Here is a 19,083-nt window from a genome sequence, read left to right on the forward strand (position 1 = left end):
GCGCTGCTGATTTCTTTAGACCAATCTGCTCTATGTAACTCCATAGTAAACTCAAACGAAACTATTCATAATGACACAATGAAATGAGTTGCGTGCTGAGGTTTAAAAGACCCACAAAATCAGTGATTGTTAGAGAAAGATGCCATTTTCCTTTGTGTGGTGTTATAAATTGCTGGTGGCCCCCACCATTTCCTTAAATCGCACTTCGAATAAGATATATCTTTCATATTCGAGGAAATAAGTACATAGGCGAAAAATAATTTCTCAATCCGACAGATGAGTTTGTTCTTGGTGAGGAGATGCTTTTCCGTATTTTCCATATGCGATATTTTAACATGTTGATGAGAAAAAGTAAATATTTGTGGTTTTTCCTCGCCTGGGGGGGGGGAACTCTAGCAGGAGCACTTCTCTAAACGTTAGCATTGGGATCCCATGTACTTCAGACAGCCTCCATCAGACGTGCTACACTGGTAAACAATAATAGATAGGAAGAGATGTCACTCTTTCGATGCTGTAACGTACCTCACAATTGGGGTGGCGTGGTTTAAGATGATATTCTGATTTTCATCCTCAGACGCGCGCAATGTAAGGTGGAGTAGTATAATTAACATACCTAAAGCATGATTTAAAAACCGTACTTTTTCGCGTGTGGTCAGAACTGTGTAAGTTACTCTGTGTGTGTGTGTGTGTGTGTGTGTGTGTGTGTGTGTGTGTGTGTGTGTGTGTGTGTGTGTGTGTGTGTGTGAGGAAAAACATTTTATCAAGGGAAAACAAATCCCCTTTTGGGCGGGTGGAAGATGGAAAAATGCCCTGCGTGCGTGTCTCATGCTTCCTATGGCTCTAAAAGAAGTTCATTAATGACCCATAAATTTAGGGTTTTATTTTGTGTGTGTCTGTCTGTTATATCTGTTATCTTTATTATGTTGAGTAACATGGTAGCTATGATAGTTTCTGTAGTGCTGTAGCCAATGAAGTTCTAACTGAGGCTCGGCTATTGCTGTTACCCTCCTTCCATGATCAGAGCATTAATTGCTCAATAACACTTTATCCCTACACTGTCCTCTACAAATATAACGGGGAAGATGGAAAGCATTCTTGCTTCGCCCCTTTAAGCCAGTCCTTATAAGGACTTTACTTTATAAATATAAATAAACCATCTACAGCCTTTTATAATTAGTAGTCGACTGCTGAAATGGTTTTGAACCAAAATCCTCTCCGAACAATTTAAAAAGAACTTGATATTTTTAGCCTCACGAATTAAGAATACTGAATTTATTTACTTGTAGTGGTGAATTTTTTATCTATTCGGATTGGAACACTTTAGTTGTTGCTCTGCAGATATATTTCGGCTATGAGCAAAAAAAATTGTGTCTCGTATATATAGCGATCAATGAGTATTTTGGTCCATTTTTCCTGTAGGCATGTAATGAGATGCTGGATTGTTGAGGCGGACGTCTCTCGATCACACCCAATGCTCCAGTTCATCCCACAGATTTCGGCTTTGAACCAAAGCCGAAATTAGGGTTGAAATCAGGACTCTATTCAATTGTGGTGATGTTCATGTCCACAAAAGATGATGCTGTTACAGTAGCAGTCTTAAACGCAGTGTATTACAATGATTAGTTCCATAGAACAGCACAAAATAAGAAGAATTTCGTTGTCCAGAATGTCCAGATACTTCTCGGAGTTGAATGTTTATGGGACTACAAATAGAGGTCCTAAGCCAAACCACGAAACCGTACCATCACACCAAACCTCTGAATTCATAGTTGGGGTTACGCACTCTGACAAGAGACGTTCACCGGACATCTGCCACACCCCTCCATCTGTTCGAAAAAGAGTGTAGCATAATTCGTCACCCGATATAGTTCGCCCACCGTTTCCAGGTCCCTGCTTCGCGTCTTTCCAAGAATAGTCGATTCATGCTGAAGGGGAGAAAAAAATGAAGGACGTCCGAATTGGTCGCCAACACGCGAAATCACGTGCTTTATAGGTAAAATTTTCCAACTGTTATACAAGCAACATAGTTAACTACAATAATCATAAAAGAGAAGTTAATTTTCCGACCGGTAATAATAAACAACTCATCCCACTATACGGACTGATTACCCTATTATCGGAATGGATTCTTCTTTTTCTGAGATGCGCAGAAGTGTCGAGGGACCTCAAATCGGTGGGCGAACTATAACAAGCTTTCCAAGCTTCCACGTCCCCCTGTACACGCTTTTTTCATCACTGAAGACGATGATGAATGTTATTTCGAGTGATGTGGGGTTGCATATTGCAGTCCTACCATGGAAAAACATGTTGTGAGCTTCAGTTCTGGATGTTTTTGTAGGTTCGTGTTCTAGTCGATGCCCAGAACTCCGCATTCAAGTTATCGACCGACAAATGCCACCTTTTTACATATTATCCCAAATAGCACCCTTCGGTCAAAATTCGATGAGTATGGTGGTCGTCCACTACGTATACCACTTGCAGTTAACTCCCTGAGCTTCCATCTCAGAAAGGTATCACTGATTGTTGACCTGGGATGGCCCAATTTGTCAACAGTTTGCCGAACAGATAGACCCACAACATGGTATCCTATCACAACGCCTCTTTTCAACTCCGTCAGTTCCCTTCTCGCAGCTATTTCACCCAAACACAGTCACACTGACTTAGGAGCATCCTATTCCTTCAGTTTATACCAGCTACAAACACGTGACGCGTTACATGGCACAATGCACCTTGCTCATAGTTGATATATATGTATATCGACTATTCAGGAATTCAAGAATTATGATAGCGAAAAAATATGGCACAAAAAATAATATTTCTTTATTTACTGTTTATTAACAAGGAAACGAATATTGATGAAGCAAATTTATTGAAATAGAAAATGGAAACAAAAAAGTTTTTATATCGATGATATAACCCATATGTGTATGTGTGTTTGTGTGTCATGGATATTTTAAAAAATATTAAATAAATAATTATATATAGGGTGGTTCAAAATTCCGCGTACAAATTTTTTGAAGGGAGGTAGAGAACATCAAAATCAATCCTATTCACATAGGAAAGCATGACCGGAAACGCCACCCGAAAGTGATAGGTGGCGCTGTTCACCAGCGCTCCAGGTGAGCAATTAGGGTTTCCTCAATCAAATTTTCGACGTCGTACGAAGAAAATGCGCCGTTTTACGAACGCTGAGATGGCATACATGCACTTCGTTTACCATATTATGTATCCAACTACTATTGAACTGTTCAGTTAGGCCTAACAAAGTTTCTTACACTACTTACTGCCTTGTGTTATTTCTGTATCTTTGTGTCCCTGTTAGTACCTTCCGGTGGCGTTTCCGGTCATGCTTTCCTATGTGAATAGGGTTGATTTTGATGTTCTCTACCTTCCCTCAAAGTTTGAGGGGAGGTAGAGAATTCAGAGATAGAATGAATTTTTTTTTGTTAGACTGAAATTTTTTTTTTCGTTCCTCTGGATTAAATCTTCAAAGATAGATATCATAGAACCTAAATATCAATAGTTTCAGTAGGATAGAATATATATTTACAACGAAATATATCCTTCCGCTCTGAAATAATTGTCTGAGGGATCAAAAAGTTTCATTCTTCGGATATTCATTTCAACCCCTGCTTGTCAATGTGCAGCAGCAGATGTTCCCTCCAGGCACTGTTCAACAGAACATACTTTTTCGATGAGGCCGAGGCGATTTGTGGAACTTGCCAAGAGCCTCCCTAAGATTCTCATCATACTTCTAGAAACGCATAACATCGGAAGAAGTTACTCTAGTTTTCAAAGATCTAAAAATCAAGGCTTAGATGGACTTGGAATATGTCTCAGTAGATAAAGCAAGGATCATATAAGTAACAAAGAATTCCCACTGCTGTCAGTGGATGTCGAAAAAAACATTTAAAACGTAAAGCCAACTTCCTACGTCGAGGAGCTCTGTATGACTCCTTGTTTTAATATTAATGATTGGATTCTTATCAGAACTGATCCCAACGCAAACGGGGTTGGCAAGGCTGCTCCCTTCTCTTTTCTCTAGTATTAGAATCATTTGTTTATAAAAAATATGAAGACTCTCGCGCAGTGAGAGGAGTATCGCTGCCCATACTCTCCAAGCAGAGCAAGACTATTGTGTATGCTGATGTGTCAGAACCCTATAGGATTCCGACTCCATTTTCTCCGGCATGCTGCGGCATTTTGGTGTGGTCAGTGGTCTTCACACGGATCTGGAAAACACTAAAATCAAAATTTTAGGCAATTTGACTCGGTCACTGTCCAGTATAGCTTGACACTGCTAAGAAGTTTCCTTGATGATACACACTACGAATGCTGCCATTTTGTGAGTTTTCGTATAGCAAAACTAACACTTAGCCTAGTTAGCGAAAGTTACCCTCCAAGGGTATTGATCACTGCCTTGAGACAATTTGACCAATGTCCTTATAAGGACTGGCTTAAAGGGGCGAAGCAGAATGCTTTTCATCTTCCCCGTTATCTGTAGAGGACATTGTAGGGATAAGGTGTTATTCAGCTATTAAAGCTCTGATCATGGCAGGAGGGTAACAGCAATAGCCGAACCTCAGAACTTCGTTGGCTACAGCCATATTTAAAGGTAAAGCCGTCTCTAAAAATTCGGACGATCCCTAGGCCACTCAATCGTGGGCAAGAGACCGTCCATCTCAGCGTTGGCTCCACTCAGTGATGGCCTTCCACCCACACGCCACCACTGAGCAGAGCCGCTCATATTTCGAAGAAAAGCATTCACCGACAAAGCCCCTCAGCGGGCCGTGCCGGAGAATACTTTCTCAGGAGTCTCAAAATTGCTCCCTTAAGGCAAAAACCCTAAGAGAGCGAACTCAAAACCCTCGAATCTCAGGGGGGTAACAGCACAGCCGAACCTGAGTTAATAAAGTTTAGTACAGCATTGAAGCCAATGCTGTACTAACTAAAAGAAAAATGTTTAATACAGAACTTATATGAGTTACTTAATGGTGTCTTTGATGCTTTAACATTTAAAAAATAATAATAATAATGAATAAATAAAACTAAAACGTTTCGTAATTTATGAAAATATATGAATGGATCCTTTTATAATATTAATACGGAATTGCTAAACTATGCAATATATTGAAATCTTGGATATAAAACCCTTTCATAATGCTTTTAAGGATGTCTATGTTACTATAAAAATAACTATATTTACCCTTTATCGTTGTTGAATTAATAAAAAAACGTATAGGAGTCAAGTAAGTTTTCATCTGTTGGTTCTGTTAGAAATGCTACAGAATTGTCAATTATATTAACAATAATTCTTATACAAAACAAATATATTAATCTTTAGTATCCCATCGTTCTCGAATTTGTAATTACTCGAACAAAAATCATATAAAAACACTTTTTAACTTTCACAAGTAATTCGAATATGTTGGAACTGAATAGGACTTTCTATTTATTTTTCTATTTCGATAGGACGCGATGTGTTCTAATTTTGAAGTCGTTTGTCTATGCGTTCAAAAGAACACCAAAGGGAATGCCAGGATTATCATTCTCAATATACACTTGTTTTTAGTTAATGAAATACGTCAAAGAGCTTGAGATTTTAAGGTGTGTGTGATCTCACAATATCGCTAAGCGTATACGCTCCAGAAACTTCTAAAAAAAATGAAAACGAAGTCAAACAGATTAGAAAAATATCAAAAATATTTAAGAACATCATTTTAAAGTCTGGATTTTTTTTTTTTCTTAAATTTCTTTTGAAGTGACTTATTTATGTACGTACAATATCAATCAAATCGCTAGGGATTGAAAGGAAGCACTAACAACATTTTTATAATCAAGTCTGCTAAAGCTCTTAGAAAAGTTCAAACAACATTTAAACGTCTTGAGAAAATATGGATCTGAAGAAACAGTCTAGACTCTCATAATGTCTTTGTTATTTATGACCTGTTTATTTGATAGCTGGCGTAACTTAAACGGATTTATTAATTCTATATCTTAATTGATTTATGAGTGAAAAAAAAATTTTTAAGTGACGTTTAAATAGAGTATGAAAAAAAAAGGGGTGTTTAACTAAAAGGTCATCGCTCCTTTGTGGAAAGGTTTTCCCCGTCTGGTTGGTTCTCAACAATGCTCAGTCGGAGAGATTTCGAATAAAGGAGAAAATTGTCTGTTCCGTTTTTTTTTTTTTTTTTTTAACTGATGCTGGCCGTTCAAGACGGGAAAAAGCATGACATAAAGATCGATGGAAACCTAAGACAGTACTTTCAGACATGTGCCTTGGTAGGCGGACAAATTTGACTCTTGAGTATCAAAGAAAGGTAGGCGATAAGGAAATTCTTTGCATCTTCGGAAACATCCGTAGGGTTTGATAAATAGCAGTGAGCTACTTGGACTGCTGTACGTCCCCTTTCTATCATACAAAACACAAATCTTTTCCTTTTAGATTTCGTGTAAAGGTGGCGCTGGCTATCGCATGGTTAACAGGCGTTTAGTACGAAACACTAGTGTCAAAAACAACAAGGGACATCCGTCACGACTGCCAGCTAATATAAAAACTCTTGGCATTTATACTCAGTGATATATTCCTGGCAATCTGAATGGAGAATAAATGTTACTTGAGTACTGTAGACAGAACGCTAAACTGAATTGGTTTTTGTATAACGTAATGGCGAATGCACTCACCATACGATGCACAGAATTTTGAATTTCGTAGACAAATTATATTTTATTTGAGTTTTCATTACTGAAGTTACGTTTATCTTAGGTTTTTGTTAACTCGCCCATTTACTAAAAAAAAAATCTAGGACCATTTTTTAACCAGAAATTGAAAACTGTTTCACACTGTTTCACTTTGAACTCTGTTGATCTTACATTGGTCAAATTCCGAGATTATTTTCTTAGCTGCGTAAATTGGATTCTCTACTGCAATTTTTGTCAGGGAAGGATACTTATTGAATAAATAACTTTCCACATCAATGGATTCTTACCCATTGTTTTAGTCTTCTGTTAAATGGCAAGTCATGTTTACTATAATACAAGTACCCATTATTATTTAAAACAAAAAAAAAGTTTGTATTGTTAATTACTATTCTTAGGTAGTATTAATTGGTTTTAATGTTGAGTAATTGACTTTTTTTATGCGCAAAAAAATAAAATAAATTATGAATAAACAGAAACCAATTTATACGAAGAGCCTCCGTAGCTCAGTCAGTATAGACGAATCCCTTTGGTTGGAAAGACCTGGGTTCGATTCCCGTCAGTGACGTGAGGAACTTTGTGTGGTCTCTTTCGACTAAAGGTAAGTTAAATCGGTCTCATATGGAGGTGGAGGGTTTTCTCCTGGTAACTTAGGTTTTTAATCCTGCAAAACGGTCCCGTGAACACACTCGGCTACAGTCATAAACACTTATAGCAAAGAAAGCAACGGAAAACCAACATGCTTCATTATCATCTCCCTAGTAATCAGCTGTAACCTTCTCGAAGAGAGGAGGTCACAGGATAAGGAACCTATACTAACTACCTTACAAAAGAATCGTCTATTTAATTACCGATTATGTCGGACTATAGTGACGATAGCTAATACATGCCCACTTGCAGCTGATTTTTAGCCCTCTAGCACTGATTTAATAGATTTCGGGAGTTGATGATAGAGTTGTTTTCCTCCAGGTGCTCCGGATTTTTCCTGAAATCATAAACCTTGCGTCGAACATTTTGTAGCGTTCACCTTTTTTTTTTTTTTTTTAGTAACAGGAATGTTTTAATTCGATCAGGTCAGACAGTTGCCAGCCAGTATGACGATATCCCCCTAACTCTTTATACAGAATTAACTAAATAGGGAAACTCTACATGAATCAAGAATATCAATATGTTATATCCAATATGACCGAATGAAACTTTGAGCGTAAAAATTCTTCTCCACATAACTTTGTATCCAAGAGTCTAGTTTAGCCTTTTAACCTCACATAGGTTTTGACCAAACGCAAACTAAAAGTGAATGACCGAATTTAACCTTTAGTTTAGCCTTGGGCCGAATGTAACCTTTGACCTCGACCTGACCTTTGACCTCATGTTTTGTTTTTCTCCTTTTTCACCTAACATCTGATCCAAGACGCTACATCACCCACGAAATGCTCACTCCCATTTCCCAAGACATAATCATCTCCGCAGTGATGGCACGTGGAAACAGCGTGCAAGCTATCTGACGAATGAGGAGCGATAATTCAGTTAGGTGATGGAGTTTCCTTCTCTCTAACCTCAGGCTGGCCCGCTAGTGGGCCGGCGGAGTTCTCCGACTATTTATAACGCCTTCTTTACGTGACCGCTGAGAACGCCATCGACTGGTCAACGACGGGGTCATGATCCTAGCGATCTGAACTCCACATGCCCCCAGAGATAACGGAGATATTATCGTTTGGTTGCCGTGCAGCAGACAACTGATCGATATCCAACGCAGAAAAGACTGACCGACCTCCCGCCCGCCCGAGGCCGTAAGTGACCGCGGAAGGCGGACGGAATCATAATGCCAATAGGAGCGGTGATGGCGGAATAATAGCAGCTAGCTCCCGGTGTCATCCCTGATAAAGACGGAAAGGGGGGGGGGGGGTAGCGGAGCGTTTGTTTGTCTCTTATTTTGTTAATAAAGAAACATATACATACAGATCCGTGTAATTTTTTCATACGTTTGCATGAAAAAAATTTAGGCCTATGTATTGAAATGTTCATTATGGAAAAAAATAAAGAAAGAAAGAAAGAAAGAAAGAAAAGAAACTCCGAAACGCTTGAAATGGAAAGACAGCGACTCGTAAAAATGAGTGTTTTAATTTCCGGTGACGAAGTATCAAATTCATGAATGATTCGGTAATCTCCACTCGCAATGGTCAATTGTACAAGAAAAGAGCCATCACTTTAGCTAAAACGTGGACAATAGAGGGCGCTCTCTTCCATAGGATCTAATTCATTTAAAGTTGCTAGCTAGCTATTTATATTTCATTGGTTAACAGTACGTTCAATAGCATTATCAAAGATTCATCAGTGCGTGCATCCTTTTTGAAATTAAAACTTTATCGGGAAAAAAAAATGAACGTGGATTTTACAATTAATTATATTCTGTTCACTTTTCAAATAGTTCGTGTCTGGTCGACATATACTCAACTAACTGTTTAAGAGGCTCCTTCAATTCTTTGTTCTTGTTCGGAATCATACTTCAAAGGGAGGAGGGGGATAAAAAACTATTTACCCCCACCCCCAGCTTAAAATTGATCCCAAAGATTTAATCTACAAATGTTCAGTAATTCACAATCACAAATATTAATAATAGAAAAATAATAATGAATTAAGAAAAAATTTGCGGAGCATCATTAATACAAAAAAAAGAAGAAAAAACTAAATTAAGATAAACAAACAAAATAATTCCTGATTTAATTTTCCATCTATTCTCGGACTTTCAATAATGAATATAATTTCAATTCCGATAATTAAAACCTCACATTTTTTAAATCAACTTAAAAAAAAAAGTTGAGCATGCGTTGTAAGCACTGTCGCTTATACGCATTGAACCATGGGATAATTTAAAGTGACAACCGAGTCCATTTGATGGCAAAGTATCATCAACTATAGCTTATAAGAACAGACATGATAATGAAGAATAAACGGGGGGGGGGGTTCTCCTCACTCTCTTTTTATTATTATTTTTACTTGACCGAATGCATTGAGTGGAACGAAGAGAGGCTAAGCAGCTTTATATAAGTTGCTATCGAAAGACCAAAGTTGTTAAATCACTTGTTAAATGAATTACAGGATATTTCGCTAAGAGCAACGCTTCCCATCACGTCTGCCTCATGGTTGAGTTAGGTGTCTGTGCGAGAAGTGTTCAAGACTCTCGAGTAAATAAATTATGAATGGAGGTGCTACACAGTAGTAGAGAGGGACCACTGACCTTATTGTCGTGTGTGCGGGATATATATACGTGCTCTTCACCGCAACTTCTTTCCTTAGCAACCGAGAAAATTATTAGTAATTAAGTTTGCTAGATGGACATACGAAGCTAGTCCCCGTCTCACGTACACAACGCAAGCAAACAAATTGCCTTCGAGGCATAAAGATCTCATTACTTTTGCAAGCTTAAACTTCTAAACAAGCAAGTTAACGAACGATAAAATTTAACTGATCAACTACTAATTATATTGTTCGCATAACGCTAAAAAGATATTATTAAATTAGCTTAAAACAACTAAGAATATAACGAACAATAAAGTTCTTATGTAACAAAGATTCAATCTACTATTTAAATATTCGAACAATTAAACCAAAACAAACCGAGTTAGTATTTACATGATGAAATTGACTGATAATCAAAGAATGTCTGTTTCCCAACTAAACAATAAAACGAACTACGAATAGCATGCGCATTTGTGAGCACGTGACTTCTGTATCGAATGAAAGATCTAGCATTTGAAACAATTAAATTATAACAATGGATGGTATACAAACCATGAGTGAGTAAGAATTAAAATTGTCTGCTTGGTGAAGACGGAAATGTTATTCACACACAAAGCAGAAAATTACATTAATGCCGCCATCTTTGATATAATTTTATTATGTAATTTCACATCAAGATGCTTCTCAAAATAAACTGTGCCCATTAAATACTATTGAGCTATTTTTTTTAGTAACATAAAACGTTCTGTTTACATGTCTCGTTTCTGATTATCACATTTTCTCTGTAATACTACTTTGTATACCGGGAACAAATGGCCGCTTGTTGTTTAATTATCATTTCGCTTGTAGATAATGGAAATAAGCTGGTAATGAGCTATAAATAGCAATGTTTGTTTCAAGATGTCTGTGAATGACCCTTGCTTTCCTGGAGTCATTACTCAAGTCATGCTTAACATTCATGCATTTCTGGAAAGTTGCCAATGCGGGGTCTACGTCATTAAACATAGGAAGATTCGAAAATTTTTATCGGGAAATGAATGTCTTCCTGTAACACAGCCAAACCGATTGCTATTCGGGACAACATCAGGCACACACACACACATTGTCTTTTTGTGACGTACCATTCTCGCATTGTTATGATGTCTCTCATTCCTCTTGACATACTGCGACCTCTATTGTTCGTCACTCAAACTACAATTGTGGGAATTTTGGAGCTCATTTTTTTTTGTTAGTGTAATGAATATAAATTGATTACTATTGTTTTGTTTACGCGTGTGTAAGAATAAGTGTAAGTTACTTAAAAACGAGTTCTGAGTGTTAAGGACAAAAATCTTTGAATATAGCAGTCCTACTGCGTATTCCTTAGGAGTACACATCCTTAAATAAATTGCTTTTAAAGATAAGGTAACCCTACGAAGCCAGACAGGCACATCCATAGTTTCCTACGACAACTCTGTCAAAGAAAATCCCATCAGGATTTTCTTTTGCCTTGGCGTTCTCTCAACGCTAGATTTTATGAGCTTGTACCATTCTTCGTATGACTTGTTCTCAGCCCCTCACCCCTTCTTTTCTCACTTCCCCAAGTCCACCTCCACCCTTGGAGAGCATCTTGTCATCATGCTGTGTTTGTGAATAACTGTGACAGGTCACATAGGAGAGTAAGTTGGCACTCTCGCGTCTTGCTGCTTCTGTATTGCACCGTAGAGCCAACCGAGTAAGGGGGGGGATGAGATGCCTCAGCAGGAATCTAAATAGCGGACTGCCTTTCAATAGCATCCCTGGGCTGTTTCTTTTCGGAAGAAGCTTCTCTCCTGCATGCAATCACATCTGAAAGGTTTGCTGAATGTCTCGTTCCTCACTGCAAACCAGGGCATCGACTGTTTCCGCTGTGCCTTCGTTCGCCCCCGTTTTATATCAGCAAAAATACCATTGTGCACTCTTAACCTGCGCGTGGCTCTTTCCTTCCCTTACTTTCATTCATAACACTCCCCCCCCCTAACCTCCTACAGTCTCCATTGACGACATTTAAATGATTGGCTGGGTTTAGAAAAATGACTTCGACGAAAAGGCTGACGGTTGCCATCCGAGTGTCACGTTTATCTTAATAAGTAGTCTCGAATATATTTAACCGTTTTTTTTTTTTTTTTCGTTTGCCTTTCGTGACTGTTTACCTGCGCGTGATCTTTGGACGGATGCTAACGGATGAAGAGTCGTACTCTTACGCTAACAGACTTTTGATGACCAGAGTCATGTAACGTGTAATCTGTTAAACGGCTTTAAAAACAAAAGACGGCACGCGTATTACATTCTTACTGCTGTCTATTTAAAGAGGCAGCAAAAAAAAAATAAATAAATTTTTATTTAAACATATTAGAATTTAAGTTTAATTTATGAAATTCGATGAGGTTGATCATTTAAAAAACAACGTACGCATTACATGGTAATTACAACTCTATACAATGATATTTCTGCTTTTTTATTTCTTTCTCTTTAAATTTGAAGCTATATCAGTCAGAGCAATCCCTCAACTATTAATGTTCTTCATTCGTCCTATAGAATCCACTATACAACCGTCTTGCAGTGACGTCATAATTTCATTCAAAAACAATCACAATTAAGTAATAATTGACCGGATTTTATATATTAAAGAATTTATAATTCTTTATTTCATTAAGTAATTATTAATTTTTATTAATTAATAATTAATTATTAATAATAATAATCGTATGATGATACACGGCCGTGAGTCCCCTTTACGGGAATGTACGGAACCATCTAAGTACCCTCCCCCAAATTTTATCCGGGCTCCGGAACCGGCATAGCTGGCGAATCAGACCTATGGCTGGGTCAGTATTCCTGACTGTAATCCGTGTGTGTTCACTGGACCGGTTTGCCTGCTTGCGGGATGAAAAACCCCAGATAAACTGGCGGAAAAACTCTGCTGTCCACGCCCAAGACCGGCTAACTTGGCTAAAGAAGATCCTTAAGCTCCTCACGCCGTTGACGGGAATCGAGCCTAGGACACTCCTTCCCCAGGCCTGTGGTTGCGAAGCGCAAAACCACAAGGCTAACCGCGTGGACAATAATTATTAATTATTTATTTTATTTCATTATTTAGCTGTATTATTGCAATCATAAATTATTAATGAAAGAAATAAGGTATTAATTCCAACATCCATATTTTCTAATATAAACAGTAATATTTAAAGTGAGATTAATGGGAAAAAGTCGAAGGTAGTTCTTTCATCTTCACTGCAATAGATAACCTAAAGCAGGCGTGGCCAACTTCATTCTATACGAGGGCCAATATATGATGAATGGTAGCGTCACACTTTTAGACAGAACTTAAATAAAAATAAACTCTGCATTTTTTCAAGGCAATAATTATATGTATCGAATTACTATATTTGTTAAATCGTTTTACTAATGGGAAAACCTGAGTCTCTGAAACTGATCACTGTAACCAGAGCAGAGCACGTGACTTTCAACGACGTGTTGCTCTGGAGCGCATAGAAATCTACCACTCCCACTACTACAACTCGCACAGAGAAGTAGTAGATTTTGTAAATTGAGTAATCTTTTTAAAGCAATTTTGATTCCGTGTTGAGAATATGAATTGTTTCCGTCATCAGAAATAATGAATATAACTAGTATATCAATCAGAAAAATCTGCGGTCGAAACTAATAACTAAATTGATAATACATATAATTTAATATAGTTTTTATCCTGCCGCGAGCCGCACAAAATCACGTTACGGGACGCACGCGGCCCACGAGCCTGCTATTGGCCACCTATGACCTAAAGAATTAATTTATACTTGAATCACATTTCATTACAGAGAGAGAGAAAATAATAATAAAAGATATTTGGATTCTATATGTAGAAATGGTAGCGTAACACAAAAGGAAGAGTAAAATGAGCTTGAAACAATCGGGATTGTTAGCAAGATTTCCTTATCATAACAACATTCATGAATAAAACTTGACTTTTATGTACTTTATAGGCTTATGAAAGTTTAAGATGTTTCGAAACGGCACAATATCCTCATCCTTTTAAGTTAGTTTTCGAAAAGAAGACCCTCCCTCCCCTCCCAACCTCCCTCCCTCTCCTTCTGCCATCGTTTTGGTGTAGAAGTGTCATTCCCACGGAATATGCTGACACCGTCACTCGCATTACTTATTGTCCTGAGTCAGCGAGAATTATGGGAGCCGAAGCATCGAAGTGTAAGACAATACGGGAACAGCCTTTCAAATATGCAGATCTGTTTTGCGTTCCTCAGCTTCAGGTAGCTTCGTCACCTGACAGAGTTTTCTTTAGAGATACTGAGTTTTCTAAAGTAAGCGAAATAATATTCGTCGGCGTTTTAAATATCATTTCGGAAAACTTAGTCTCATTCAAACAGCATCAGCTGCACTTTCCAAACGCGTCAAAGAACCCCAACGACACTTTTAATATTTTCATTTAGAATAGTCCTACGCGCATGCGTATTTATGTTGCCATATTTATATGCACAATGACTGTGTACATACGTTTGTCTGTATTTTTTTTTTTTCGATTGTTCTTTTTTTAGGTAGCGTGGATTCATACGGACAGACATACGCTGTTGACCTTGCACGACCGCGCCATTACACGAAACACCAGGTATACGATATCCCATAACGGCTACCGTACCTGGTGGCTGCATATTAGCGACGTAGAGGAGCGAGACAGTGGAGAATACATGTGCCAAATTAATACTTCTCCGATGAAAAGCCAAGTGGGATACTTAGAGGTAGTTGGTGAGTATTCATTTTTGTAACATTTGAAAATATTTAATTTCGAATAAACGGAGTTTAAAAAAATCTCAACATACTTCGGCTAATCGAAATCCGTTGTCTTGAAAGCAAATTAACGTCTCTCTCTCTCTCTCTCTCTCTCTCTCTATCTATCTATCTATCTCTTTCTCTCCTTAAAATTGGTTACATCTGTTATCAGAGAAGAATATAACTTTTATAACTTTCCAATAACTTCTGTGTTGATCCCGATTAATAAAACTTTAAACAAATGTTTTTCAAATAACTTTATACAGCATAATAAAGTTCATAATAATCTCATATGACTCCATTAATAGCTTCACGTTTTTTAGAATACTTGCATATGACTTACTAAAATTAATTACCTTAGAATAACTTCATATTAGACGTTAGAACTTTATATTAAAATAATTTCCCATAGATGTTACAATAACTTTATATCAAAATAACTTCTAGATATTAGAGGAAGCGCCTTTGTAGCTTAGCCAATTTTGTCGATGCATTTCGGTTGGAAAGACGTGGGTTCGAATCCCTTTAGAACGTGAAGAACTTTTTAAGTGAAGGTAAGGGAGACAATCTCGGCGGTCTCATATGGAGGTGGCAGAGTTTTTTCTTCCCGTAAACTGGGATTTGTCATCCTGCATACATGAAAATCCGACCAGGAGAACACACGTAATTTACATACAAAATAGACTTATGGACATAAGGCTAACCTTAACATGGAATCCTAATTACGAAATCCGAGAATACCTTGGACAATAATGGACGCTTAGGCGCCCCATTAAAACTTTGTTTAAAAATAACTTTTTTAAACTTCTACAAGATGTTAAAATAACTTCAGATGACGAAATAACTTTACATTACCTTCTCTTAATTATTATTATTATTATTATTATTATTATTATTATTATTATTATTCATCTAAACACCTCTGGGAGTCAAGGATTCATGGAGGGAGGCTGCAGATCACCCAAACTAGCTGTCATACCCAGGGGCGGCTCTTGCATAGGTACTGCTGAACTGCAGCATCCCCGATTTTTCTCGCTATATAAATATATTCATTAATTTATTTCTATTCGCTTGTAATATTTAATTTTATCATCAGCAATCCTATACAATTCTCTTATTTTGTTTAAAAAATAATAAAAATCCATCTTGTAGCACTTAGGAGGGCGAAGAACGCTAGCAGCACTGTGTTTACCACAGTGTCATATTGCTACGCGCGCAAGCATATGCAAGTCATAGTGAGATGCGAGCTATTAGCGTAATGCAGCACTGTCCGTCGCGCAGTTCCACGGTTGTTTATATGCAGTTTGCGCCAGTAATAGAGTGTTTGTAGTGCTTATCGTGTTTACTCCGTCTCTTTAAATATTTGTATTTAAAGAGAGGGGACATTACAATTAAATCCTTTAATAGTAATGTCCAAAAATTGTAAATCCATTCCTTTAATTACAATTAAAGGAATGGATTTTATTTTAAAGTAATTTTTAATTATACCAAACTAGAATTTTATCGATAATGAACAACATTTTTTCATGTTTAATTTTTTTTTTTAATTTTTACCATAATTTTGATATTTTATCCAAACACGTATACACTGTACTTACAGTGTGTATGTATATTTCGAAAGTTGCAGCACCCCCACGATTTGAAGCCACGAGCCGCCACTGGTCATACCTTTCCTTAAATTCATTCACACTAGATGCACTCACTACCCCCTAAGGACAAATTATTCCACTCACTTATTGTTCTCTGGGAGAAGAACCTAGCTCTTACCCCTTTCTTGGATTCAAATAAATTTAACTTCTATGATAACCTCGTGTTCTCTCCCCACCTTCCATATAACGAAACTTTTCATGGGATGATATCCTAACACACCAATTCGAAAGTTTATAGACCTCAATCATATCACTCCTCTTGCTTCTGTTAACCAGAGCCTGCAAGCCACATACTCGCAATCTTTCCTCATAATTTAAATCCCATAATCCTGATATAATCTCTGTAATTCTTCTTTGCACCCTTTCCACAGCTTCTTTTTCCCCTTGGAATCCGGGAGACCACATCTGCGAAGAGAATATTACTATAACTTTATATTAATATAACTTCTATTAAATGTTAGAATAACTTTGCATTAAAATAATTTCTGCTAAGATCACTTTATATTAGGATATTGTTTTTATTAGGATGAATTTTCGAATAACTTGACGTAATGTTATTCGAAATAATGACTATTTTATAAATTCTTAAAACTTGTGTTACAGATAAGTTTCTTCAATATCCTGTCTGACGGAAATATTTTACATTTTGAACAAATAATTTTTGAAAATTGTCATAAATGAAGGAGTATCTATTTTTTAAAACTGTATACCGTGTGTAGGAGATAGATCTTTAAAACGAACATCGAACCATTTCTAAACTACAATTCAGCATGTAAAAATTGTTTCGCTGAGACGTGATATTACATTTATATTTATAGCATTCTCACACGTGAGGAGTGTTAATGCCACATCCACCAATGCCTTCAGATTCGAGTATTTATTGCCTTCTAAAAAACCCGCCTCACTTGATCCACTTGTGAGATATACCTTATTTTTTTTTACCCTTTGAATATCACATGAAGAGGATACTTTCCACCGCTGGAATAAAATATGGAAGCCATGAAGTACCTTCAAACTTTAAGGTTTCGGGGTCTGTTTTACAAACGTACATCATTTGAAAGAAAGAAAGAAGGGGGAAAAAAGACAAGGTGAACTTAAAGTAAAGTAGAAAACCATAATTCCCCTTTGACCGTGAGGATCCATTTGTCACTCTCCATCCCCATCGTAGAGTTAGTATTTGTTATGGGAAACGTTCATTATTTTCTATTTAATGCTGCGCCATTCTTTTTCCTCTGACTTGTGTAATTTTTCTTTCAATGTTCTGGGAAACTTCTCGATCTACAAATACGATTATGGCTGACTCGCCATATCTCCGCTTTTCTTTTTTTTACTTCTTTTTTTTTTCTGCGTCCATGGAGAAAAACAACTCCTGCCCTAAGAATTTCAGTTACTGTAAGAAACGCACACTTAGTTTGGGATTTAATGAAGCTTTCTTCAGAAACTAAAGATACTGTTTTCTACTTCTTGGATTTTTTTTGTTCCCTCTAGTATTCCGAATCAATTATGCGAAAGAAAGTTTTTGGTTGAAATGCTTGATTTTAAGATGAACAAATGCAAAATAAATAAGATAAGACTTTAAATTTGATTTATGACGATTATTTGCCTTAACTCTTTGTAAACAGTGGATTTGTTTTTGTCTTTATTTTTTCTTTATGAATATATTCTTACGTGCTTCATGACCGAGGTGTTCGGATAAATAGTAACTAAATATGCCGGAGAACGTACGTAATACACAAAACGTGATAGAGTATAAAGCTTCTGCAGCTCAAACTTATGTAGTCGGTCTCACACGGAGGTGGCTGTTTTTTCACACGCAAAACAGACATACCGGTCGTAAGAACACACGTCACAATATATTAGTCTCATAGCCTAAAATTCTTCGGCTGTAAAACCAAAACAATCAACCAATCGAAGTTTACGATCACTAATGGACTTGCTATTTCGAGGATAAGTAAAGCTACAAAATATGAATAAATTTAAATAAAATAAATTGTCTTTCACATTTATGGTTTTTAAGATTTTTCGAAATCCTGGAAGGCATACAGTCATTTAAATTAGGCTGGTGAACCATAAATTCCCATGACGTCTTGAGAAGACGTTGCTATTTGAATGAGCTGATTTCTTGCAGATTTGCCCAATTGCATTTCATTTTATCTGGTGATTCTTGACTAGCCTGGTCAGCAGGATCTGATTTACTAGAAAGAAAAGCAAATGATATTCTATACGCTCCTCTCTTCTAATTTCTATCGAACTGACAGGCTATCCAATCTACATGAAGTGAGGAAGAGCTGATACGAGCAACAGCTGATAAACTTTCGGAGTCAGAGTGTAGTTTTGAAATTTTAAATGATTCCCAATAATCATTTCCGAGATATTCTTGACGAGATGCCAAGGATCTTCATATTATACCCGTACACGCTATATACTTAGCTATAAAAGTTGCATTCCGATCATAGTGGGGATGAACTTATTGTGACTCAAGCCTGATTTTAATACGATTCAAGTTCTAGTCATAGAACAGTCTAGGAAGGAAATGTCTACAAGACATTTCGCCAAGTGTTCCAAATGAACGCAGTGTTTTGGGAGAAAGGATGGTTGGAAGTTTTGTTGGAGTAAATACTATCACAATATAGAAAATCTAAAAACTGCACACCAGTTGCTAAATGCAATCTCAAATGAAAACACTGATAAG

General features: G+C 37.0%; 1 protein-coding gene across 1 annotated transcript in view; it reads left to right on the plus strand.

Annotated features, from left to right (window-relative positions):
• The window catches only part of LOC150092934 (lachesin-like), a 349,114-nt gene that overhangs the window by 272,333 nt on the left and 57,698 nt on the right, over nucleotides 1-19,083 (plus strand). Inside the window, exon 3 of the mRNA XM_090413285.1 lies at nucleotides 14,511-14,718. Within this exon, the coding sequence (XP_090269411.1) occupies nucleotides 14,511-14,718 (208 nt within the window). The remainder of the gene's footprint in view (nucleotides 1-14,510; nucleotides 14,719-19,083) is intronic.

Source organism: Typopeltis vanoorti, chromosome 24, assembly GCF_054136105.1.
Source record: "Typopeltis vanoorti isolate ZY-2024b chromosome 24, IOZ_Tvanoo_1.0, whole genome shotgun sequence".
NCBI classification, from domain to species: domain Eukaryota; kingdom Metazoa; phylum Arthropoda; class Arachnida; order Uropygi; family Thelyphonidae; genus Typopeltis; species Typopeltis vanoorti.